Below are 27,870 nucleotides of genomic sequence, written 5' to 3'. Positions count from 1 at the left end.
AACAACTGCTTGACCAACAGAAAATCCAGGCCAATGTTTCCCACATCTTTAAAGTTGATTATTCATCGCATCAGCCTGGAACCTGGGCTTGACTGTAAAACTAACCAGCCCCAGATATAAAAGCAAAATACTGAAGATGCTGGAGATCTGAAATAAAAACAGAGTGTGGAAAAGTTCAGCAGATCTGGTAGCATCTGCAGAGAAAGAAACAAAGTTAATGTTTTGAATCCAATGTTGCTCTCTTGGAACTCAAAATTACATCCCCAGATATTGCCGGTTTCCAACAATTATGCATTTCAAGTAATCCCTTCAAATTAAATATGTTTCTATTTGTAAGAAGGCCATACCAGACAGCTCCTGAAAAATTAAAACATTTAATTTACAAAGCACCTTCCAGCATACATAAATTAAACTAATACATGGTTTGGTATAGTCCTTTTAAAAATCACTTTTAGTTCATTAATATCAGGTTATTCAATTATGAATGCTTATTAAAAATACAATTTTTACTAGAAAAGCTGCAGTAGTTTATTACTTTTTAGTAGACCCACGCACTATCTTTTCACGTCATACAGCACAGAGACAGGTCCTTCAGTCTGACCAGTCCATACTGACCATTATGCCAGCAGTGAATCAAATATACTCTGTCAAACTGCCTGATTTCTTTCTCTATGGAACCAGTGCAATGTTTACAATTATGCAGTACAAGTGGAGTCTTGGAAAATCAGTGCCATTTTAAGCACACTGGCAATTGCTTCAAAAACGTAATTGTACCTCATGGCATTGAAGCTTTGATGCACAGTTCTCTCTGCAGCAGCTCACTGCCTATTCTATTTCCAGCTCCAACTCTACCTGTACAGTCCCAGTTCTACTGCCTGCCTCTATACTCCCTGCTACATTGCATTTGAGGATTGATGTACAAATTCCCATCATGATCATTGAGATCCCCTGCCTATGGTAACAGGTCATTGACCTTCAGTTCTTTGAAGACCTACCTTGATGCTGCCATGCTGTTTCACATTGTTAAAAAACAAAATATTGTGAATGTCAGAAATCTAAAATCAAAATGACAAAACTGCTGGAAATACTCAACAGCTCTGGCAGCATCTCTCTGCATGGATGTTACTAGATGTTGTAAGTATTTCCAGGACTTACTGTTTTTATTTCATCACAGTGTTTACATGGCAGTGAAAATTGGCTCCAGGATAAAGGCAATCTGTCTCACTATACACTTATTTACACAGGCCTCCCAATGAAATTAGCCCATCTCTTATCCAACAGTGATACTCTAGTGTCTAATAGTTCCAATCATCCCTAAAGGCTTTTGTAAAGTTCCTAATTGTAGGGAACAAAAACCTTGCCAGAATGGCTTGCCGGTTTTCCTTTGCCATTCTCTTAAAATGGGATGATATTATCTGACCAATATTTTGTTAATATTGCATACAGGAAAGTCCAATGTACTAATATACATTGGTTGGAACTCTGAACCACATCACATTCACAATGTGGATTTGAAGCATTGCTCACATTCACTCAGAACAAGTTATATTAAAGAGATTTTAATTGCTTGACTTCAGATGATTAAATTTGAAGGAATTGAGAGTATAGAAAGAGAGAAATCATTTCAATTCTGTTTGGGAAGAAACCATCTAAAACAAAGGGGAGAATTTTAAAATTGGAGCTGGCTCATTCAGAGTTGATGTTTGGCTACACTACTGCACACAAAGGGTGTGGTAATTAGGAAATCTGTCCCTCAAAAATCTGATGAGGCCAGTACATTAGAAGTTACAAGAGTAGGATTTTTGTTATACAAACTACTAAGGGCAAAGAACCAAAGCAGAATGAGTTTAATGCAGATCAATCATGTTGTAATGAAATGTCTCAACATACTTGAATTTCTAAATGTTTCCATGTTTTTTCCTGTGTTCCTAAGGTCTAATAAGGCCCCATCATTTATTTTGCATATAAAACCCAAATTTTAATTATGAAAATACTGCAGTTTTTTTTTCAATGAAATGTTTTACAATTTGAATAAAATTCAAGGATACTTCAACTCTACTTGCTGAACATCAATCTCTAACAGACATGGAGATGTATAGCATGTAAACAGACCCTTCGGTCCAACCCGTTCATGCCGACCAGATATCCTAGCCTAATCTAGTCCCATTTGCCAGCACTTGGCCCATATCCCGCAAAGCTTTTGGATGTGTCGGAAAGCCTTAATTGAAACTCTCGCTTTTGGGCTGCTTTTGCATTCTTAATCATATTCAGATCATTTTCATCAAACATCCAATTGATCAGAACAACTTCATGAATAAAATGTAGCTTTACTATCCACTGGACGAATTCTTTCACCATGAATGCTTCAGGATATAGTTCCACTTGGCTGCTAAAATCCAGTGATGTCAACTTGTAAAGACCGCCAGTTTCATTTGTTCTCAGGGCTTCAAAAAATGCTATCCAGCCTTTGGTCGTCACCAAATTCTGTGCAAGGTCCAAGCACTGAAGGTTTTCCAGATGTCCACTGGTTACCAGGGAAGCTAAGCAAAATAAATTTTAAAATGTAGAAGGTAAAGTCAGAAACCTACTGGTCATCTAAAACCAAAATAGATAATAATGACTTACACTGACTTCTGGTTCAGTAATGCCTCAATTTTAAAATTCTCCTCCTTGCTCTGAGATCCCACCATGGCCTCAGCCAATCTTTACAGCCTCCTCCTAGCACTATAACCCTTCGAGACATCGGCATTTCTCCAATTTTGGCCTCTTATAAATTCCCCATTTTAATTGCTTCACCATTCATACTGCCAAAGCACAAAGCACTGGAACGCCACTTACTTTAGTAAACAATTACCGTACTAGCTCTTTCAACATTTGAGGGTTTTTTGACATTGATTCATGACACACAGCAGTTTAGGTCTTGAAAAATTGTAACAGGAACTTAGGTAATGCATATTTAACTCACTCAGTATCAAAAGGTCTTTATCGTTCAGATTCCATTTCTGCAGACCTAACTTGGTCATATTGGTTAGGCTTTTGAGTTGGTTCACCAGTTTTTCAAAACAAGTATTGACGTTGGACCCAAAAGGCAGCATCAGCACCTTTAAACCCAGTACAACTGTTATCTGATCAACTGCAGGAAGAAAATAATAGTTACGATTATGTCACAAATCTCCTATCCAGAAAAACATTTCATTCATCTTGTCCATTTCAGGTATCACACCTCAAGACATCAATCTATGCAGTATTAATAATCTGAATTTTAAAAAAAAACAGAAAGCAAATATTTTGATGATTTCCTGCTTGCTTTCATGACACAGGTTCTCTCCAATGGTTTGAGTCAGAAGTTCACAAACAGCTAAATATCTTGAAAACTTTCAGTCTGCATTTATATGGCAAAGGAGTGGAAAGTGGGACTAACTGGAGTGTCCTTCAAAGGAGACAAAACAGGTTCAATGGGCTGAATGGTCCCCTCCTGTGTAGCACTAGTCTATGATACTGTAATTCTAAAGTATTCTCCATTTGACCTCAAGATAAGTCTATTTTGACCACTTCCTACATGAAGAAGCTGCGCTTGGGCTTTAAACAAACAAAAGCTTTAAGCAAACTCAGTTAAACAACAATAGCCCAGGTCTTCTGATTACCACTGCAACAGATATGACTAACAATAATCTCACTAAAGATTGCTCACTTCCCTGTCAGTGATTTTTGCAACTAGACTCCTCAATCTGACCTGTGTCCAGATCCTTCCATTGTAGGAAAGCAACAAGGAATCCACTGATTCCAAGATCAGTGTTGGTGGCCAAGGAACACTCCTTTTTAATGGCATGAGCTGCCATATTCCAGTAGGGCCTCAAAGCCATTTTAACAGCTACTGAGAGAATTAGTGTGTGTGAGCAAGTGGGTGAGGGAGTAATGTGGTTGGTGGGTTAGGGGTAGGGTGCAAAGTGGATTAATGGTTAAGGTGCCAGGTGAGTAAAGGGGTAAAGTGGCAGCTGGTGAGGGTTAGGTTGCAAGTAGGTAAGGGGAAGTATGGCAGGTGGATGAGGATGAAGGGTGCCAAGTGGCAAACACATTAGCATGCCAGTCGGTGCCAGATAGCTAAGTGGATAGAGTGGCAGGTGGGTACAATGGAAGGGTGCCTGGTGGGTAAGGGGATCAGCTGCCTGGTAGATGAGGGAATCATTTGCCACGTAAGTGGGTAAAGGGGTCAGCTGTAGCTGAGTGGATAAGTGGATGAGATGTCAGATGGATATAGAGATATTATGTCAAATGGGCTGGAGAAGATGAAAGGTGACAGGTGAGAAGGGTGACAGGTAGGTGAGAGGGTAGCATGACAAGTAAATGGGTGGGAGGGTAAAGTGGATCAGGCATTAGGGAATGGTCAAGTCTTTGGCTTTGATGCATGGGTGTCTAGATTAGGGAAGTATCAGGTAGTGTAGTGGGTCAGTTGGTCTATTTGGAAGGAGTGGGCAGGTAGAGTTGAGTGTCTGTAGTTGGAGAAGAGGTGGGTGGATGTTTGGAGCAGGACGGAGAGGACAGGGGTCAGTTGGGTTTCGTGTCTACAGGAAGATTGTCCAAGATGTGGAGTGGGTAGTGTTTAGGTGCCTGTGGGGATTTGTCCAGTGGGGTTGATGTGAGTGTTCGGGTAAGTTTGTGTGACGGGGGTTGGGGGATGGGGGTGGGAATGGGGTGTTGGTTAGAGTGATTGGGGAGGGTCAGTGTGAATGATGGGAAGGATCAGTGTGAGTAATTGGGCAAGGGGAAGGGGGAGGAGTCTGAGAGTTTAGTCCAAGAGCTAATTTTATAGTTAACTTGGAGTTTTAAACCACCTAACATTTCCTAGCTTACTGTTAAGGTGAGTACATCAGAACTTTCCAAAACTTTCAACTCAAGAGCTGGAACTTCTTTGGAGACTTCAGACCCCGTATAATTGTCCAACAGAAGTTTAAACTTCCTGGGCAATTATTACATCATCAGGCGACATAATCTCCGAGAAGTCTGGATGTATACCTTTCAGGGTATGTCCAACCATTGATTATCTGGAGAGCTGACCATCTGGGCCATTCCTGACTTAGACTCATCTGTGATCAATATCACAGGCAATTAGCCACCAAATTAAAACTGTGACAAATTAATCCATCTTGCTTACCTAGTATAGTGACTGCATCAATGGCTTCCTCTTCGAGGTTATTTCCTGATAGATCAAGGACTTCCAACTTTTCCAACTTGTGCAGGTTTTGAGCTGCCAAGTAAAAGACAGAATGCAATAACAATAAACAGAATATCTTCCACAAAAGAAGAACAATTTATATTGTAGGGAGTTGGCTAAATAACTTTCTGTCCAATTTCATTTACATTGTCTACTGTCGTTAAGTCAAAGTAAACCTACAGAAAATATTGCCTTTTACTTTGCAGGTTAACACCTGGAGAATGGTCACAACCCATGCAGTGAGAATGCTGCTGTACCCAGTCAGAGCTGCCAATTTAAGGAGAGGAGGATGATATTAAAAGATGAGGTTGAAGTGAAAGCCTCTGGAGTTCCTCTAGATAGTCTTCTTTGAAGGGCAGTACAGAAATAGGTTGGGAAATGCAATAACAGCAGATAGTGTGATATAGTGGTGATGCCAATAGACCAATTACCTTGGCAGTTGGCGGAATTTAAATTTAATAAAATCTGGAATTGAAAGCTAGTCTCAGTAATGGCAACCTTGAAACAACTACCGATTGTTGTAAAGACCCAGCTGGTTCACTGATACAGTTAGAGATGGGCAACAAATGCTGCATTTGCTGGCGATGCCCCATCTCATGAAAGGATTAAAAGTCTATGTAAATACCAAGTGTTCTGATGGCACTTCCTGTCAGACAGCAGCTGGCCAGTTTAATTTCATGGAGGCTGCAGATACCACTGCTTAATTCAGTGACAAGTTGCTCGATTCCATTGCCAAGTCCTGTCAGCTGGGATAGATGGAACACTGAGATATTGCTGAAGTTCTTCAGGCTTTCGGCTGGTTTTGTGTTAAGAAAAAGGAAAATACAAAGTAAAGAAGAAACAACACCTTGCAAGCAAAAGACAACTGTAAAACTGCCCGTAATCGAACAATCCCATTAAACGTTTTTCTCAATTTATTTCTACAAAAAACATTTTCAATATTAACAGCCCAACTTATAAGCCTCAGTTCTCACATTGCATGTGAATACTGCAGGAAGAAGCTGAAGTGGTAGGTTGTGATGCTTATGTTGATGAGCCTTGTCAAAATGTTGGACATGGTACAGCCTGCATAAAACATAGACCATGGAACATTACAGCGCAGTACAGGCCCTCCAGCCCTCGATGTTGCGCTGACCTATGGAACCAATCTGAAGCCCATCTAACCTACACTATACCATTCTCGTCCATATTCCTATCCAATGACCATTTAAATGCCCTTAAAGTTAGCGAATTTACTACTGTTGCAGGCAGTGCAATCCATGCCTCTACTACTCTCGGAGTAAAGAAACTACCTCTGACATCTGTCCTATATCTATCACCCCTCAATTTAAAGTTATGTCCCTTCATGCTAGCCATCGCCATCCGAGGAAAAAGGCTCTCACTGTCCAACCTAGCTAATCCTCTGATAATCTTATATGTCTCAATTAAGTGACCTCTCAACCTAATGAAAACAGCCTCAAATCCCGCAGCCTTTCCTCATAAGACCTTCCTTCCATACCAGGCAACATCCTAGTAAATCTGCTCTGAACCCTTTCTGAAGCTCCCACATCCTTCCTATAATGCAGTGACCAGAACTGTGTGCAATACTACAAATGTGGCTGCACCAGAGTTTTGTACGCTGCAGCATAATCTCATGGTTCCGATACTCAATTCCTCTACCAATAAAAGCTAACACACTGTATGCCTTCTTAACAACCCTATCAACCTGGGTGGCAACGTTCAAGGATCTATATGCCTGGACACAGATCTCTCTGCTCATCGACACTACCAAGAATCTTACCATTAGCCCAAGACTCTGCATTCCTGTTACTCCTACCAAGGTGAATCACCTCACACTTTTCCACATTAAACTCCATTTCCCACCTCTCAGCACAGCTCTGCAGCTTATCTATGTCTCTCTATAACTTACAACATCCTTCGTCACTATCCACAACTTTGCTGACCTTAGTGTCATCCGCAAACTTACTAACCCATCGTTCTATGCCCTGATTTAGGTCATTTTGGCCACAACAGTGGCCCAAACAGATCCTTGCGGTACCCCACTAGTAACTGAACTCCAGGATGAACATTTCCCATCAACCACCACTCTGTCTTCTTTCAGCTTGCCAATTTCTGATCCAAACTGCTAAATCACCTTCAATCCCATGCCTCCATATTTTGTGCAATAGCCTACTGTAGGGAACCTTATCAAATGCCTATTGAAATCCATATACACCACATCAACTGCTTTACCCTCAGCCACTTGTTTGGTCACCTTCTCAAAGTACTCAAAAAGGTTTGTGAGGCACGACCTACTCTTCACAAAACTGTGTTGACTATCCCTAATCAACTTATTCTTTTCTAGATGATTATAAATCCTATCTCTTATAACCCTTTCCAACACCTTACCCACAACCGAAGTAAGGCTTGCAGGTCTATAATTTCCAGGGTTGTCTCTACTCCTCTTCTTGAACAAGGGGACAACGTTTGCTATCCTCCAGCCTTCTGGCACTATTCCTGTTGACACTGACGACATAAAGATCAAAGCCAAAGGTTCGGTATCTCCTCCCTGGCTTCCCAGAGAATCCTAGGATAAATCCCAGCCAGCCCAGGGGACTTACCTATTTTTACACTTTCCAGAATTGCTAACACCTCAATCCCATCTAATCTAGTAGCCTGTATCTCAGTTTTCTTCTTGACCACATTTTCTTTTTCTAGTGTGAATACTGATGAAAGGTATTCATTTAGCACTTCCCCTATCTTCTCTGACTCCACACATTACTTCCCACTACTGCACTTGATTGGCCCTAATCTTACTCTAGTCATTCTTATATTCCTGATATACCTACAAAACGCCTTAGGATTTTCCTTGATCCTATTTGCCAAAGACTTCTCATGTCCCCTCCTGGCTCTTCTTAGCTCTCTGTTTAGGTCTTTCCTGGCTACCTTGTAACCCTCAAGCACCCTAACTGAGCCTTCACATCTCATCTTAACATAAGCCTTCTTCTTCCTCTTGACAAGAGATTCAACCTCCTTAGTAAACAACGGCTCCCCCACTTGACAACTTCCTCTCTGCCTGACACTAGACAAAGACAATGTGGTTGAGAACAGTATATTATTCCTGAGCTTCAGCATCTTTTCCAGTTTAGCAAGAAGCTTTGTTTAATCATCACTAAGAAGTCTGGTCTGACGTCTGCTCAGAACCCAAAGAAACTATCCGAAAACATAATCAAACAAGAGCTGAGGCCAATGACCAACCAACCTGATCTTGGCACTGCACAGCCTGGAAAATTTCAATTCCCTGACTTGAATTGAATTGAACAATAATCTATATTGACTTTCCTGAATCTTTCACTTGAAAACAGCTGATAACAGCAGGTGGCAGGATTAGATTAGATTACTTACAGTGTGGAAACAGGCCCTTCGGCCCAACAAGTCCACACCGACCCACCGAAGCTCAATCCACTCAGATCCATTCCCTTACATTTACCCCTCCACCTAACACTACGGGCAATTTAGCATGGCCAATTCACCTAACCTGCACATCTTTGGATTGTGGGAGGAAACCGGAGCACCCGGAGGAAACCCATGCAGACACAGAGAGAATGTGCAAACTCCACACAGTCAGTCACCTGAGATGGGAACTGAACCCGGGGTCTGGCGCTGTGAGGCAGCAGTGCTAACCACTGTGCCACCTTGCTGCCCACCTACAATGATGTTGCTGCTGCTTCAGTTTAGTTTGCAGTCAGATCCTAATTATTGCAATTGGAGCACAATATGCACCTTTAAAGAAGGACCCATTGCGTTCAGGTGGGTGCCTCTTTGGTGCTTGCAAAAATGGATTAAGACCGGAATCTGTGGAAATGCATCCCTGGCTCAGCAGTTAAGACCGGCAATGATTTTAACTGCACATCTCAGTTGGTTTCCATCAGATCTGAAGCATAATATAATTTTATACAAGTTAGGTTATGATGATGAGAAAGAAAGATTGAAAAAGATCAAATGCTCATGGGACACAAGTAAGTGTATCACTTTAACTTTTCACAAAAGTATCAAAATGGTAACATCAGATCCACTGTCAGGAATGCATTAGAAAGGAAGTTCAAGAAGTAAGTTGAATCAATGCTGACCCTATGTTGCCCATTTTACCCTATCACTGGTATCTTGCTGCTGTGATAGTCTGGGATTGTTTCCTGTGAATAGTCTGGGATTGTTTCCTGTGAAACTAACAAAAGGCTGAAGAATGGAATTGTGGAAGTACTTGAAATGGGTACTTGATACCTAGGGAGGAGTCGGACATAACACTTGGAGCAAAGGGGAACAAAGAATATTGGGGCAAAGCAGGAACAGGCTATTGAGTTAGATGATTGGGCATCATCATGGTGGGGTGGTGGAGCAGACTCAAGAGGGCAGACTGGCCCACTCCTGCCCCTCTCTTCTTTTTTTTTCAATGTCTGTCTCAAACTGATGGAATGTTAAGAATGATAGAGCAGAAAATGTAGTCTATCAAAGCAGTAAGCTAACTGGCTGAAAGCCTTGGCTTTCTTCAGTTTGATCTACATTGTGATTTCTGACTTCAACAAAAGATCCATTGCGTTTCGCTGTTGCTCTACTGTTAGGTAGGTCTCAATGTCATCAAATCACATAGGATTTCACCACCTTATGCTGCTATCTACAGCTTTGTAGGTTGCAACTTGTATAATAAATACACCAAATCTTGTCACAACTAATCCATAGTTGAGAGTGTGGTGCTGGAAAAGCACAGCAGGTCAGGCAGTATCCGAGGAGCAGGAGAATCAACGTTTTGGGCATAATATGTCGATTGTCCTGCTCCTCGGATGCTGCCTGACCTGCTGTACTTTTCCAGCACCACACTCTCAACTTTGACCTCCAGCTGACTGCTGAAGGTGCAGTCCTTACTGTCTCCTTCACAACTATTCCATAGAAAATGATGTGCAATTAAATCACGTTGAAACATCTTTTAAGTCGCTAATGAGTTATATGTAGGAAGGAACTGCAGACATTATTTGACAATTTGAATTATTCTGTTTGATTGAGAAGAACTAACACAGGTTTAACCTGTTCTTAAGCATTAGCTAGGACTTCAGTCCACAATTAATAGACCAATAAACATGATCTATTGACAAACGCCACTCATGTGTGCTCATTCTGAGATAGTTTGATACCAGCTGTGTACATGAATGGTGCCTCTTCCAGAGATAGACAAGATGGCCTGGGAGTGCCAACTTTTGACATTTTGAATGGTATAGTATTTGCTGACAGTTGTAATAGCTAGCACATGCAAAACTGGGTCATTGTTGACTATTCTATTGTGGCACATCACATTTGATTTTAAAAATAAAGTTTTGAACTGATAAAACAGCACTAAAACTAATGGGCAGATAACTGCAAAATAATCCAAACATCATTCAAACCAATTCTAAAAAACAGTACCTATTTTTTTAATGTCACCATCATTCATTTTCACATTTTCTAGTACTAGCTTTTCAATGTTTTTCAAACAATGTATCCCATAAATGAATCCTCCTGAAAGAGAAAGTGGGAAGAAAAATATAAGAAATATTTCCAATAGTGCAAACACTTTATCTTATGGCTTTCTTACACTCAAATTGCTTGTAAACTACAATAGTTAATACTTAATATCGAAGATCATACGAATAAAATCAATTTTATCAATTACAACATTTTAGCTAACTGGTATTTACAGTGTCATATACAGCATCTAGAAAGCAAACTAGATGTTCATAGATATTCTTAAGTTATTAAGGGGAAAAACATCCTGCTGTAACTGCATTCTAAACCTATTCCTATTTATGATCAGATACCTGCTGCAAGGTGCTCACACATGGATATTGGAATAGGGAAGAATGCTCAATAATTGGAATGCTTTACTGAAACAGGAACATTAAGAATAGTCACTTTTAAAGGAAGCAGAATTGCCAGTACCCTTGGATCTATACCCAGACATGCATTAGTATCAGTGCAATAATAACCTTTCTGTGGACTTACCATTTCCTTGCTCTGTTTGGAGATCAGTCAGGTGCAATGTCTTTAATTGAGTCATCTTTACTATTTGTTGTTCATCTTTCTCTGTTAATGGTGTGGATTCAATCACCAGATCCTGAACATTCCGTGCACATGTACTCAGAATTTTATGAAGTTTTCCTGTAATTCCCGCACTCTTGCTTATATATAAAACTAAAGATGAAGCAGAGCAACAGATTTTACCAATGCATTTGATCTCCCTTGGTTTTAATCCTGGAAAATCTCTCAAAGTGATTTGCAGTGTGTTAAAGGACTGATTCCAGGGTGTTTCATAGAAGAGTTTAATAGCAGGCTCGGGTATGAGTGCCTGAGTTACATTCTGCAGTTGATTTTCTCTCTCAGTTTTCTTCATTTCATTTACACTTGAAGAAGCGGAGTTTCCAAAAAACTCAAGTTTAATTAGACTTAAAGCTCTTAAACAGATTGGCAAATGTTCAAAAAGGTAGAAGAGGTAATCTGGTATAAAATGGGAATTGATATGGAGTGTTTTGTCCTGCAGGAAAGTTTCAAACTCTGCAGCCAGGGCAGATTCAGATCGACTTTCATAGATAAATGTCAGGCCACGTTCAACAAGAGTGTTCGTATTTAGGAGTTTAAGTCTCTCTACTTCCTCTGAACTTTGCATGCGGGTTTCTACATTCACACCCTCTTCGCTGTCATCAAGGAACTGCAGAAGTGTTCCATGGTCCTTAACACTTACAATATGCTTGATTACTTCAGCAGCAGCATCTTTGGATGATCCACATGTATACAGAAGTAGATTCTGGTATTTGAAGGTGATGTCTGAGATAGTCCTTATTTTCTGCAAATATATCTGCCCTTTGGAAACTTCTGTTGCTGAGCTCGATGTTATCAGTTCATGTAGCCTCCTGCCTGCAGTGTACTCCTGAAACGATTTGTGAAAGAATCTGTAAACTGGTTTCAGTCTCTGGGCACCATACTTATTCAGGAGGCCTGCTGCCAACAGCAGCCTTTCCTCTTTCTGAGAAGACAAGTCCTCTATGGTAAAATCGAACTTGGACTTAAAGATTCCATCCAAAGCCAAGTCTCCACAATGTTTTATGCTCTCAATGATATAGTCTTCTGGCAAGTCCCTGGTTTTGTATTGATTTTTATGGATCATTAGCTTGTGCAAGGTTTGGAACAATGCTGTTTGTGTCTTTGGAATGAAGTCATCATCTCCCATCTGAATGGCACACGCGATCACTACAAAGAGTGGAGTCTTCATCATCTCCTTCATAGTACTCGATTGCTCAAGTTGAATCAAGAAACTGTTGGCCAAGTATTCCTCAAGGACATTTTCAATCAGCATTTGTGCGCTGCTGTAACTTAGGTCTCCTATTTTCACCAGGAGATCGGCGTAGCTTCGAACCTGACTCAGGGCCTCAGTTCGTGTTGTTAAAACCACAGAGTGCTTGTACTGGGCATTCTTTGTGAAGAGCCTAGCAGTCTCGGGGTAATCCTGGGGCTTAAATTCATCAAAACCATCCAAGCAAAAGAGCACTTTTCGCTCCAGCGTCTCTATGATTTTCATGAATGTTGCATTATCCAGGCCATACGGTTCCCTAAGCAGCTGTTCACAGATGCTTTCATACAGTCCCTTCTGCATACTCCTGAGGCTAATAAAGAAAACTAATTTAAAACCATTGAGTGAGGAGTGTTTCCTGGAAGCCCAGAGAGATGCGATTCTCTTCAGAACAGTTGTTTTGCCTTTTCCAGCTTCACCTTCAATCACTGTTAAGTCTTTCAGTTCACCCAGAAGGTCCTGGAACTGTAGTTGGTTTATTATGCGGTTGCTTGTGTTTTTTTTCCAGAACACAGCATCTGAGAACGTGGTCTCCAGATCAAAAATGATGTCTATTTCCTCACCAAGGGGATGGAACTTTTGAAAAGCTGAAGATAGATAAAGTCGCCGTAAATCTTCAGCAATCATTTCAACGTCCTTCTCTGTGTATGTTTGGACATCTTCCGAGACAAAATGGAAAAGATTAACTGAAGTTTTACTCTGTTTGCAGGCAATTAGAGTACATTGTAAAATAATAAGGAGAGATTTACTTTGTTTGCTACGTGCAGTGACATTCCACATACATTAATGAAAATTGCCTCTTTCAATGTTTATAGCGAATGATTCTTGTGTTTGCTAAAAATGTTGCACTGATGAAGCTGATTTGCCCAAATTCATTTAGGATACCGGTGTATAGAGTAATTCCTTCTAAACTTTTAGATGGGCATTACAGGTAATATGGAAAAGGCTGAATTTAGAGTTGCAAAATAGACAGGGAAGATCATTCATCTGTCAAGATCTGGGACAGTGAGAGAGGCCAGTGCAGGAAATTCTCTTGGCTCCCCTGGAAAAAAGTCAAAATAGGTGAGGAGTGTTCCTTCCCACTGGACAATGGATAAAAGGCATTATAGAAGGATGGAGTAGTCCACTGTCTCAAATGGTGTAGACACATTGAGAAAGATGATGGGTGATGCATCACAAATGCCAACTGTAACTTTGAATATGGTTATTTTACTGCTGAAGATTGGTGGGAAAGGTAGCCATGGATGTGTTAGAGAGCTGAAAGGAGGAAGGCTTTGTAATACACTGGGATGGGAGGTCAGAAGTTCGGCTCAGAGTCAAACCAAGGTTGTGAAAGCTATGGCAAATATACAGGATATGACTCAGTTAGTTGTACAAAGGAAATAGCAGGGATGAGATGTTCTAGAATTTGTCAAAATTGTTCCTAATTTTGAACTTGTCAAAAAGGCCATCTCTTAATCTTCTCTGCTCCATGGAGAATAAGTCCAATTGCTCTAATATTCCCTTGTATCTAAAATCCTTCATTTGTGATATCATTCAAGTTAATATCCTTTGCGCTCTCTCCAGGGCTTTAATATGCTTTTTTTAAATAAAGTGTCCAGAACACACCACTCCAAATGAGATCTGGCCAATGATTTGTCGAGGTGCAGCATCATCTCCTTGCTTTTATACTCTGTGCCTCTATTTCTAAACCCAAGAATACATACAAGTCTTCTTAATAAGTGTCTCAATTTGCCTGACCACCTCAAGAGATTTACGCACTTCAATCCCAAGGTCTCTTTGCTCCTGCATTCCCCTCATGTTGTGCCATGGAACATGTATTTTCTCTCCATGTTTCTTCTACCCAAATGCATTAACTCAGATTTCTCTGCATTGAATTTCACCTGCCAGATACCTGTCAATTTGTCAGTGTCCCTTTGAAGTCACTATTCTTCATGGCTTAGTATCATCTGCAGGTTTTGAGATTTTGCAACCATTTTGTTGCTCATTGTCAACACTCAAGCCTTCCCTCACTTCCTTTTCCCCATTCCCCGGCTTCTCTCGTTTGCCTCCACTGGTACTTCCAAAACTATGCCCACCATGACTACTACCATCTGCCCCCATCTTACAAGGTTTGAACTTGTGCTTGGGCATTGGCTTAGACATTGGGATTACTCATCCAGTGACATTACCGATATGCCACTTTCCAAAGAAAACTAAATAATTAATAAGCATAAAAAGACAGCTGAAACTAGGGACAGATTAAATTCACAATTTTACATATAAAATATGCTCTCACTCACTTGTCCACTTCAGGTCCTCAAAGAGATACTGGTCATAGCACTTGAGGTAGTCCAAAAATAGGTTGCATGCAGCTGTCCCTTTGTTCTCAATGTACCCAAGAATTACCCTGGCTTTTTCCTGAGATAGCAATGTTCCCAGAATCAAATCTTTCTCTTCAATGTTGAGAACTCCTTTGCTGTAAAGTTTGTCAACCATCTGGTCGATTACCTGTCTTCCCATTCTTTGAACCAGTTCAGAACGTCTCTCTCGAATGAAATCCACTGAAAAATGATTGACAAGGATGGCACAAGGTTAGAAAGAGATACATAAATGGTGCACTTATTTGTAGGAGGTGGAACCTATTAGTTAGTAGTTATTACAGTCAAATTGTTGCTCAAGATAATGGATGGACTTTTGTGGAGTCATGAAAACTCAGCAAAACTTTAAAAATGACAAGCAGGGACCTAAATACAGAAGTCCTGGCCCATTTCTGACAGATCTAATTCTATTGGTAGGGACAAGGGCTTGACTCACAGGAAGAAAACCTGAACTTAGCAGTGATTTGAAGGTAAAAACAATAACTGCAGATGCTGGAAACCAAATACTGGATTAGTGGTGCTGGAAGAGCACAGCAGTTCAGGCAGCGTCCAACGAGCAGCGAAATCGACATTTCGGGCAAAAGCCCTTCATCATGATTCCTGATGAAGGGCTTTTGCCCGAAACGTCGATTTCGCTGCTCGTTGGATGCTGCCTGAACTGCTGTGCTCTTCCAGCACCACTAATCCAGTAAGTGATTTGGAGGTGCCAGTGTTGGACTGGGGTGTACAAAGTTAAAAATCAGACAACACCAGGTTATAATCCAACAGGTTTATATGGATATACTTGCTTACAGAGCGCTGCTCCTTCATCAGTTGGTTGTGGAGAATAAGATTGAAAGACACAGTATCTATAGCAAAGTTAACATTGTGATGTAACTGAAATTATATATTGAAAAAGACCTGGATTGTTTGTTAAGTTTCTCATCTTTTAGAAAGGGCTTGTTGGTTTCATGTTCTTTCATATGTAATAAACAAGCTGGATCTTTTTCAAAATATAATTTCAGTTACATCACACTGTAAAATTTTGCTACAAATTCTGTGACCTACAATATTACACTCCACAACCACCTAATGAAGGAACAGCACTCCAAAAGCTAGTGCTTCCAAATAAACCTGTTGGACTATACCCTGGTGTTGTGTAATTTTTAACTTCAAACTTAGCAGGGCTATTTAAGTTTAGTGCTGAGGCCCTTCACCCACAACGTAGAAGTATTGAGTTGAGGGAATAGAGATAAATGTTTTTGAATGGCAGAAAATAGCTTTATAATTGTCATGACCTAAATCCTCTGTTCTGCAGCTGTGTCTAAGAGTTAAAGAGTCCGCTAGACTGAATCGATTGATAGGTCATCTGCTGTGGATTAGTAAAACAATTGGTTGTAAGGTTTCAATAGAATACTTTGATTGATAGTTCCCAAAGGCCTTATTGTTCCATTATGAATGCTCGGCTAAGTCTCAAAATCTATGATTATCTGAGCATGGAGTTATGAATTCATATTTTGACAGTTTAAATAAGCCATGAAAAATTAGTTAACATTGATGTGGAGTCTGAACAGACGTTCACCTTCTTTTAGAAAAACTTACCCATTTAAAGGAGATGTACAAACTGCTCTCTGAATGGGAATGTTCACACCCTCAGGTAAACACCACTACTTAACAACGTAGGACATTAGATTGTTCAAAGTTTGTTTTTGTTCATCTTCATGTGGCTCCTGTGATCTACCTATGTGTACACTGAGTAAGTGGCCATGGAGGTAAGAGGAGACGGATTGAGAATTGAGGGATTGCGAGAGGCGACATTAACAACTTCTGAAACAACTTGGATAACTATTCAGAGAATCAGCCTGCTTCAGCCCTCAACCACACCCAGGGTTTCCTACACTCTGTTTCTGACGTCGGTGAATCCAATTCCATTCTTCTCCTAAACTGACATGCACATGCTTCAGGCTACATTGTAGGTCTAGCACATTGAAAAATGGCCACACTCAAGCTACCTGCTTTAGCCCTCGAAATGAGTTACCGATTGCACAAAAATAAACTGGATTATATGTATTTTTTCTGTGCATGCATGTGTAATAGACAGTTGTGGAGTATGTACAAATGAGATGAATGACATATTGGATGATCCAATATGCTAATAATATTTTTAGAATGGACCTTGATACAAAACGTACACTGATGAAGTATCCTATCAGGATTCACCTATTCTGAAGACAGAAGTCACAGTTATAATCCAACAGGTTTGTTTGAAATCACAAGCTTAAGGAGCACTGCTCCTTCGTCAGATTAAATGACTTAATCAGACTTCACCTGACAAAGAAGCAGCATTCCAAAAGTTTGTGATTTCAAATAAGTCTGTTGGACTATAACCTGGTGTCGTGTGACTTCTGTCCTTGCCTACCCCAGTCCAACACCCGCACCTCCACATCATACTATCTGAAGTGTTAGAGCGGAGAATCGCATATAGCTGAACCTTAAGATGTAAGAGCAGAAGTAGGCCATTCAGCCCATCAAGTCTGCTCTGACATTCAGTGAGGTCACTGATTATCCTCTGCACCAATTTCCTGCCTTTTCCCTACAACTCTTGATTCCCTTACTGATTAAAATCTGTCTACTTCCAACTTAACAACCCAGCCTCAACAGCCCTCTGCCCTAAAGAGTTCCATAGATTCTCTGCTTTTTGAGAAAATAAAGTTCTTCCTCATCTCTATTTTTAATAGGTGATCCCTTATTCTGAGATTCTGCCATCTGGTTCTTTACTCTCCCACTGGAAAGATGGAATCCAACCCAAATCAGATATAAAGGAGGTGCTCTGAATCTAAAAAGGCATAGGAGTACGACAGCCCTCATTACTATATTAAAGGGGGTTCAGTGCCTTACTAACCTGATTGCTTTATGCTTCTTCAGAAGCACTCCAACCCACATTATGTTTTGCCTTCCAGCTACAGTAAGGCATTAATGGGAAGCAACATAAAATATGGTCTCCTAATTCTGAGATCTTCTGAGAAGACCATTGTGGACATAAAGAGCGATGAGCGCAGAGCTGAGAAAATGGATGTCCTTACAGCTAATGTCAGAGTGATACATTGCATACAAGTACTTACTGGTCTCTCTTAGTCACTGAAGACCTATTGATAAGTTGATGATGTCATGACAGAAGAGCTGTATCTGAAAAATAAGACAATAAATATGTAAGCTTGAAAGTATCACAACGCAACTGATTTTAAACCAACTATCAAATGCATTGGAATGTTTAATTCTTGAATTATAATGTTGGAGTTTCAGAATCTTCATCAGTCCGAACAACAAACTCCACTAGGCTCTCGAAATAGCTCAGTTGGTAAATGCACTGTTAAGTCATAATGGAAACAAGAAGAATTATTTATATTTGCATTAATATAGTGCTTTTATTGTAGTAAAATCTTCTAAGATAAACAAAAGTAACACAGAGCGATATAAGGAGATATTATGCAACCTGCACAAAATCTTTCATAAAATAAAATTCCATAAAATTTCCATTACCAAATTAAAGTATTTGATGACTGTCTTTTTCCTTTCCAATAGGATAAAGCTGTTCTGTATTTGAAACTTTATATAAGCATTGCATGTCTATAACCAATAACCTCAGTTTCTCAGAAAACTATCAGGTTTTACAAAGATTTTGAGTTCCGTGAAAGTGGTTATGGAACCACTGGTTTTTAAAATAAAATTTAAAAAAAAACGGTACTCGCCCAGCCCCCCCGAAAACAATTACATTTATTTCCTTGATCATATAAGCAATCTGCTTTTCAACATCGCAGTGGTTTTGGATGCATTATGCATTTCCACTTTTGCGTACGTATTTTCACTTCCTGTGCAAGCTGCAGTTCAAGGTTCTGCAAAACTTCACTTTTTTTCTTCAAATAGTGCCTTACTGCATTGGATTTGGCACACAGAGTTAGGTCACTGGTACATTATGCAACTTCTGTTTTATCATCTATGGTATACTGTAATGTCTGTGTGATTTAAAGCTGTTTTTGAACAATGCACTTCCCTCACCAACTACTTCGTATTTTTCTCCTTTTACTTGGCAGCTTCTTCTTTCATGTGGGCTTCCTATTGCTGGCTTGTATTATCAGCTGATGTTCAAAACTCTCTAGTGGCTACTACATTGCAGATAATATGGTTCTTAGTCACTTTCAATCTATGTTTTCTGAGAATGTTCACTCCACTGATGCCTGGCAACATGGTATGGAAAGGAACAAATCTATAGCAGATCATAAATGCTAGTACTTTTTACTCTCCTTTCAATGCAAAGTAGAAGATGTCCTGTCAGCATGCCTGCTGAAAGGTACAAGTTGAGTGGCCCTGCCTCACTTCTGTAGTTGCCCACTGGCTGCAGGAACTCCTTAAAGATCATGTCATAATGATGAACATCGACATGGCTGGCATCCATAGGCAACTTCAAACATGTTAAATGCAGTGGCTGAAATGCAAGCAGGGACAGGATTTAACCCATTTGGTGTGTGGACCTGAGGATAATAGTTGGGTAAATACTTGTTCCCGAGTAATATCTTACTTACGCTTATGAGGGATTGCCTAACCTTCCTGCTTAAACTGTAGTATATCTCTGTGACTCAATTTTTTTTTCTGTCTTTTCATAGAAGATAACAAGTTCTTGACATCAAATCCCATTTCCACTTTTGGAGATTATTGTGAGGCTGTTCTTCTTCATGACATTGATTCGGTTCAGTGTTACAGCTGTATTTGCATCAGGAAGTATATTCTCTTTCATGATGTCCTCCGGTTCTTCCTTACTTTGGAAGAGAAATGGACTCATTGGGACATCAATCTGATACATTAAAGGGCCCAAATTCACTTGTGACAGAGATGAAAAATTTTCCCATTCCTTATAACGGTGGATCCTGTCATACTTTGTGGGCAGAGATGGATATATATTTAATTGGTAAGGGTGAGAATGATCGAATTAGCCATGATCTAGTTGAACAGTAGAGCAGACTCAATGGGCTGAATGGCCTGCTTATGCTCTTGCATCTTATGGTCTTGGTTTCTTCACATACTGGTTCATACTCCTTCATGTTTGGTTTGGTGATTCCCCCATTTTTGGTGGCCTCACCATACTTGCCGTATGACCACTGATATTTCAAAACACCTCTGCCTATATTATGAAAGGAATTCTAATGAATTTGTGATTGGCTGATTGTCTTCAGCCTGACAGGAAAATCTTCAAACTGACTGTAGATGCTGTGGAAAATCTCTTCCAATTCTCAACCAGAAGCAAATTGTCCAGAATCCATTATGCACGATATGTATGTGCTGCAAGTGCCTACTTCTAAGAATTTCTCTACCTTCTGTTTCTTTACGTCTACATAAAAGAGTCATGAAGTCAGAAGTTATAAAAGTGAATCAGAAAATAATTAATAAAGGCTAACAGCTGATAAAATTCACAAACACCTTAACATTTGAGTGTTAAGTCAGGGTACCATCCATGTTGATCTACAAAGTTTCAGTGGGTTCCCTGTTAAATATCAGAGCAAGTGAGTTTTGACTGCAGACATGCAGCATCACTTCAGACACCATCTCCTGCACCAGGTATTAGTTCCGCTATGTGTAACCTTCACTTGGAGGTCACCACTGATGATGTTACCTAGCCAGGTAATGAAACGTCTGGATATCAAACCTACAGCTCAGCGAAGAAGGGCTTATGCCCGAAACGTCGATTCTCCTGTTCCTTTGATGCTGCCTGACCTGCTGCGCTTTTCCAGCAACACATTTTTAAGCTACAGCTCAGTGAGCAAACTTACACCCTATGTGTAACCTTGTTTACCATTCTTTGATTCTGAAGAAAGCATATGCTTAGTTCTCCAATGAGCCTTTCATCTTCACAAAAATCAGCAACTGAAACCAACATATGAGCACATCTCTTTCACATGACACAAACAAGAGAGAAGAGACTGGCGAATCTAGCCTTTGACTGTTGTTTGGAAATCTCAAAGACAGCTCATTGGAGATGGCTACAGGTGGGTTCAGTCAAATGGAGAAGGAAACCTTGTACTAAATTAACAGACACTGTGAAATAAAGCAAACAGTTACAGGGTTGCAAACATTGGAAAAACATTGAAAAGGTAGATACTTGACCCACAGTCAGAAAACTCATAAAATCATATAAAGTCTTTATAAAAGTCCACGCCTCTTCAATGGCTTGGTAAACATTTTCAGAAAAAAACTCCAAAGTTTACATTTACAAAGTTCATGACTTTCTCAGGTTTTACAATATTGACAGGCACCCTGCATACAGTCTAGTGAAACAGTTTGTAAACTTCCACATTTAATTATTGGTCTCTATTCAGTTAGCTGATCTCAATCAATGTGGCAACAGGAGGTCTGAAAACAGGAGATAGCAAACTTGTGTAAAACACTGGGAGAGAAGGACAGAGGTGCATTGGATGTGAACAATCTGAGTTAACTAAGATATTCTAAATGAATTCTGCATTTGAACAAGAGTTAGGATCACTTTCTTCCGTGTTGTGTTGCAAAAATGCACGAAAGCCATCAATAAGTGCTGATGATGGGCATACTTGGCCCTTAGAAATAGTCAGATGTATAGGCAGGATTCTGAAATGTGGTTAGGAATATAGGTAAAGGAATAAGTCACTCAGAACCTCAAGCCTGTTCTGCCATTCGATTGGAACAAGTGTGATCTTTATCTAAACTCTATCTGCCTTAATCCTGCAATCCTTAATACCCTAATCTAAGAACCATCAATTTCATCTCAGGGATTTTCAATTGACCAAGCTTCAAAAGCATTTTTTCAATGGGGAAGGAGAACCAGAATTTTATTACCCTTTGTGTGACAAAATGCTTTCTGATATCATCAATCAATACCCAAAGTCAAATTTTAAGCTAATGACCCATGTTCCAGACTTTGCATCACAGTTAATAGTTTGTCACTATCCTTAATCAAATCCTTTAATCACCTTAAAATCTTTATTAGATCACTTCATAACCTTCTATGATACAATACAGTACAGCACAGGAACAGGTCCTTCGACCCACCAAGCCTGCACCAATTCCTATTCCTTATTTAGACTTGTTATTTATTGCCCATATTTGGTTTCTATCTCTCTGTACACTTCCAGTTCATGTGTTTATTAAGATACATCTTAAACATAGCTAACATGCCTCCTTCCACCACCTCCACTAGCAATGAATTCTAGGTAGCCACCACCCTTTGTGTGAAGAATTGTTCCCTCCGCTTCTCCCCCAAACATTCTTCCTCTCCCCTTTAATCGGTCCCCTCTTGTGGTTGACCCTTCCACCTTGGGAAAAAGCCTCTGACTGTCCACCCGATCTATTGTAAATCTGCGTCAGGTCACCCCACAGCCTCTGTCATACCAGTGAAAACCTCTCCTCATAACTAATACCCTCCAGACCAGGGAACATCCTGGTAAACCTTCTCGGCACCCTCTCCAAAGTATCCACAACCTTCTGATAGTGCAGCAACCAGAACTGTATGCAATATTCCAAATGTAACCAAACTTAAAGTTTTGTACAGCTGTAACTTAACTTGCCAACTTTTATATTCAATACCCCGTAAGATGAAGGCAAGCGTGCTATATGCCTTCTTGATCACCTGATCCGCCAATGTTGCCACTTTCTATTTCAAGGAAGTGCTTGTTTATTTAATTAATCCACATAGTTCACTCGCGTTAGCACACTAGAATGTCTTAGATTGAAAACACTCTAAGATCTGGAATGGAAATGAATTGAAACTTAGGTGGTGTAGCTCATGATCATTAACAGTTTGAACACTGATCTCATGATGTTGCTTTCTATTCACATATGGTGCTGTATCAATTAAAGGGCCTCTTATACCTTACTGAGCTCCATCAATGATACCCTGGGAAAGTTAGCCAACCAGAATACTGCCACATGTTGTGAATTCAAGTCCATGGCATGTAGGTCCACTTTCAAACAATGCATATGACACACACTTTGGGCAGCAGATTTGGATTCATTGTTGATAACTAGCTCTCTTGTTCAACATCCCATTCCCCATTTTCTCTAATTAGCAACCTATCCAAAATTGACTCCCAAAAATGTATCCCTCATCAAGTCCCATTGAGCCTCCTAACCCCTCTGGCCAATAGTGGCCTCAATGGTCTAAGTCAGAATTCTTTAAAGTGTCTTCATTGCTTTCTGCCCGCTCATGTTTGAAAGCTCCTTCATCCTACCTCAGGAGAAATTCCAGGATTGGCAGAATTGATGTTTTACGATGATAAAGAGTCTTCTTGTCAATATTACTGACAGCAATCTATGTCAGAGTTCGTAGCAGCCACAACCCCAGAGAATGAAATCCCTGTGATAGCCTTGGTTCGTGGGTGCTCAACATTGACCCAATGATCGCATGTTAATTGTGGCATTGCTGATGATCTATGATTAAGACTTTCCTGTTTACAAAAGAGAAGCTGTTTTGGAGGCCTTGAGCACCTCAGGCTGACTGCACTCTTTGTGGGGTCTGGACCAAGTTGATGTCCTCTGCAACTGGATATAAGGTCAGTACTGAGCATCTTTAACCTGTTAAACATTTGTTTTATCATTGCCCTGGCTCCCACAACAGAAATTAAAGGTTGATGCTTGGAAGATATTAGTCCAAATATTAGGACTCTGCAATGGAACACTGGAGATCCTAAAACTGGAAACTGCCTCTTCAAGATCTGGAAAAGCATAAAAGAGTTCCTCATGTCAGCTGCAAACTTTGGAAAGACATCTTCAATGCCTAGATAACTAACTTAACTGCCAACCAGCTGACCTTTGTAGAATCAAAAGAATCCCTACAGTGTGGAAACAGGCCCTTCGACCCAACAAGTCCACACCAATCCCCCAAAGAGTAACCCACTCAAACCCATTCCCCTACCCTAATATAATAAACCACTGACTAATGCACCTAACCTACACATCCCTGAACACTATGGGCAATTAAGCATGGCCAATTCACCTAACCTGCACATCTTTGGATTGTGGGAGGAAACCAGAGCAAACCCATCCAGACATGGGGAGAATGTGCAAACCCCATACAGTCGCCGAGGTTCGAATCGAACCCAGGTCTCTAGCACTGGTGCTAACTGCTGAGCCACCACGCTGCCCCACGGTACTTTTCTGCATATCTGTAGAGTTGCTGCAGAACAAAAAATAACAGCTTGACACTAATATAGTGCCATTGACCGTCAAATGTCTGAAGGCATTTCACAGGAGTGTTATCAAAGAGAATTTGACCCTGAACTATGTGAGGGGATATACAATCAACCAAAAACAGAGCAGCTGTAAAGATGAAAGCAAGATGGAGAACTGGAGAAAGTGATGGATGGACTTCAGAGCATAAAGCCCTGGCACTGAATCCACAGTCACTAATGGTGGAGGACTTTAAATCAGCGACATGCAGGAGGCTAGAATTCGACAGCAATGATATTTCAGAGGTTTGTAGTGCTGAATGGCAGGATCTTCCTATGAGGAGAGATTGTGGAAACTGGGCCTACATTCTTCAGAAGTTCCAAGATTGAGAGATGATCTAATTGAAATCTGCAAAGTTCTGACAGAATGCTGGAGAGGACACATGCAACATGAATGTTTCCCCTAGATGGGGAAAGTGGGCTCTAAAACCAGAGGGAACTGGCTCAGAATGAAAAGAAAACCTTTGAAGACTGAGGTGAGGAGGCCAGTGAATCTCTGGAATTCTCATTCTCAGGGGGCTGTGCAAGCTCAATAGTTGGCTCAGTTCAAGGCAGCAATTGGTAATTTTTAGATACTAATGATATCAAAGGATATTTGCATAGCCACTGGAAAATGGCTTTGAGGTTTACAATCAGCCAGGATCTAGAATGGTGGAGCAGGGCTGAATGGTCTACTCCTGTTCCAATATTTCAATAACTGGAAATCTCTGCAGCACAGCAGTTAGCACTGCTGCCTCATAGTGCCAGGGACTTGGGTTCAATTCCAGCCTCAGATGACTATCTGTGGCAAGTGTGCAAAATCGCCCTGTGTCTGTGTGTGTTTCCTCCCACAATCCAAAGGTGTGCAGGTTAGGTGAATTAACCATCTTAATTTGCTCATCGTGTTCAGGAATGTTTAGGTTACATGTGATGATTTGGAGATGCTGGGGTGGACAAAGTTAAAAGTCACATAACACCAGACTATTGCCCAACAGCTTTATTTGGAAGCACTAGCTTTTGGAGCACTGCCTAATGAAAGCTAGTGCTTCCAAATAAACCTGTTGGACTATAACCTGGTGTTGTATAATTTTTAATCAGGTTAGGTGCATTAGTCAGGGGAAATGCAGAGTGATAGGGTAAGGTAATGAATCTGAGTAGGATATTCTTTGGCGGGTCGGGGGATTCATTGGGCCAAATGGCCTGCTTCCACACATTTGGGATTCTATGATTGAAACTTGGTTAATGTTTGTAGGCAATTGCAAGTGAGGTGAATGCTGACAACCCAACAGCTCATAGGAAAATCTGGCCATAAATTCACAGGAATGAATAAATAAGTATGGCACTGAGCCTGCTAGAGCACCCTTCCCACAGAATTTTCGTGAAGGTTCCACCTTGAGGACACTGCAGTTTTATATGCAGCTTTTCAGAATTGGAAACAGGGCCGGCCGACTGACTTCTGTAACGGGGGAAGAGGAAGTCTACTCTGCACAACAGTCCCTGAAGGTAAAAACAATGACTGCAGATGCTGAAAATCAAATACTGGATTAGTGGTGCTGGAAGAGCACAGCAGTTCAGGCAGCATCCAACGAGCAGCAAAATCAATGTTTCAGGCAAAAGCCCTTCATCAGGAATAAAGGCAGTGAGCCTGAAGCATGGAGAGATAAGCTAGAGGAGGGTGAGGGTGAGGGTGAGGGTGAGGGTGGGGGTGGGGGGAAGAGTAGCATAGAGTACAATGGGTGAGTGGGGGAAGGTGATAGGTCAGGGAGGAGAGGGTGGAGTGGATAGGTGGAAAAGAAGATAGGCAGGTAGGACAAGTCAAGGAGACAGTAACTGAGCTGGAAGTTTGAAACTAGGATGAGGTGGGGGAAGGGGAAATGAGGAAGCTGTTGAAGTCCACATTGATGCCCTGGGGTGAGGCAGAAGATGAGGCGTTCTTCCTCCAGGCGTTGGGTGGTGAGGGAGCGGCGGTGAAGGAGGCCCAGGACCTCCATGTCCTCGGCAGAGTGGGAGGGGGAGTTGAAATGTTGGGCCACGGGGCGGTTTGGTTGATTGGTGCGGGTGTCTCGGAGATGACAGTCCCTGAAGGCGACAAATCTAACTGCATTGTTGGACAAAGGAGAGAGAGAAAAAAACAAAGCGGGAGCCTCTCGGCAATGTGCTGACTTCAGCAAGCCAGAAACAAAACGCGGCGGTAAACAGCGAGCATTCAGGACGAGCTCGAGTTACTTAGTGAACTTCAGGAAAGTTTGTGGGGCCAGCAGGAAGTGACTGAAGGAGAATGTTCTCACCTTGTGACCTGTTCACTCCCGCGGAGTTGGCAGCCAGGGTCTGTCCCTTTTCAATGTGCAGCCGCAGCCGATGTGCTCACCCCGTCCAATCTCTATCCCTCCCTTCTCCACTCCTTCATGTCAGATCAGAAAGATCCTGTCCTCCTCGTGCACGTGACCAGAAATAGTTTGGAAGCCACCAAGAGAGTGTTACACAGGGAAGTGTACAAGGTACAAGTTACAACTTGCAGACCCTCATTCTTTCTAAAAAGCATTAAGTGTTGTATCTGCGTCGCTGTAGGTTCGGTGCAGCATTGGAACAGTTGGCCTTTATCGAATTTCGTGTTGATGTGGAGATGCAGTTGTTGGTCTGCGGTGAACAAGGTCAGAAGTCACAAGACAACAGGTTATAATCCAACAGGTTTATTTGAAATTGCAAGCTTTCGAAGCACTGCTGCTTCACCTGACGAGGGGAGCAGAGCTCCGAAAAGTTGTGATAACCTGATGCCGTGTGCCTTCTGAATTTCGTACTGGATTATGCCAGAGCAATAAAGGTTATTTCAGGACCAGTGTTTGATACCACCAGGATCGGTACTGGATTATTTTAGGTCGAAACTGGATTTTATCATTTCTGAGGAAGAGTCACTAGACCCGAAACGTTCACTCGGGTAAACGTTCTCTCCAAAGATGTTGCTAGACCTGCTGAGCTTTTCCAGCAATTTATGATTTGGTTTCTAATTTACAACATCCGCAGTTCTTTCGTTTTTTTTATTTTATCAGCGTTGGGTTTTACGAGGGTTGGCGCCGACTATCTCAGGATCTGTGCTAATTATGTTCGGTTCTCTGCTGAATCATGTCAGCATCTGTTCTGAATTACATCAGGATCAATGCTGGATTATATCAGGATTTGTGACAATAATAATCATTCATTCATGAATTATATCAGGATTTGTGCTGGATTGAATTGGGGCTGGATTAAATCAGGATGGCTGTGTTGGATTGTATGGGAATTAAAACTGGATTATGTTAGGGTCAATGATGGATTATATCAGGGTCAATATGGGATTATATCAGAAAATATACGAGGTCTTAGAAAAGTTTTTTGATGGATTGTTTCAGGATCAGCTCTGGAATCATTCATCATGATCTCCAACATTTCAATGCCACTGTCTTCTGGGCATGAAAGACAATATTTGAAACATTTCACCCCTTTAAGCTGAAACCTCTGTGATTGACCAGCACTGGATACCAGATGCAGCTGTTCATTGGAAACCAGTAGTGTTTTTATAACCTGGACTGGGATAAAATGTGGGATTAGAATAGGCAGCTAGTTTATTCAGCCAGTGTGGATATGATGGGCTAAATGCTGTAACTTTTCTACAGTTCTACCTAGAGATGCAACCCCTTCAAGATTTTCTTGGAGTCTTCAGGAATGAAGTGATCTCAATGAAATGCTGCAAATGATCAAGGAGAA

At 40.9% G+C, this 27,870-nt stretch overlaps 1 protein-coding gene across 3 annotated transcripts; it reads right to left on the bottom strand.

Moving 5' to 3' along the window:
- Positions 1 to 390: 390 nt before the first annotated feature.
- Positions 391 to 26,569, bottom strand: LOC140482868 (NLR family CARD domain-containing protein 4-like). 3 transcript variants are annotated; one of them, XM_072580585.1, is made up of 9 exons: positions 26,418 to 26,569; positions 18,025 to 18,088; positions 14,846 to 15,106; positions 11,222 to 13,222; positions 10,646 to 10,738; positions 5,838 to 6,008; positions 5,153 to 5,245; positions 2,966 to 3,133; positions 391 to 2,540 (listed from the first exon to the last, which is right to left on the bottom strand). In XM_072580585.1, coding segments are annotated over exons 2-9 (3,171 nt in total). In that variant the 5' UTR covers positions 18,026 to 18,088; positions 26,418 to 26,569; the 3' UTR covers positions 391 to 2,157. The 3 variants fall into 3 exon arrangements, with proteins under 3 accessions (XP_072436686.1, XP_072436687.1, XP_072436688.1); XM_072580586.1 differs by having other exon boundaries at positions 18,025 to 18,082; XM_072580587.1 differs by lacking the exons at positions 18,025 to 18,088; positions 26,418 to 26,569 and having other exon boundaries at positions 15,054 to 15,106.
- Between the last annotated feature and the right edge of the window lie 1,301 nt (positions 26,570 to 27,870).

The sequence above is a fragment of the Chiloscyllium punctatum genome, chromosome 11 (genome assembly GCF_047496795.1).
Source record: "Chiloscyllium punctatum isolate Juve2018m chromosome 11, sChiPun1.3, whole genome shotgun sequence".
NCBI classification, from domain to species: domain Eukaryota; kingdom Metazoa; phylum Chordata; class Chondrichthyes; order Orectolobiformes; family Hemiscylliidae; genus Chiloscyllium; species Chiloscyllium punctatum.
The sequence above is the reverse complement of the archived record's forward strand: the minus strand, read 5'-3'. Positions and strand labels throughout refer to the sequence as shown.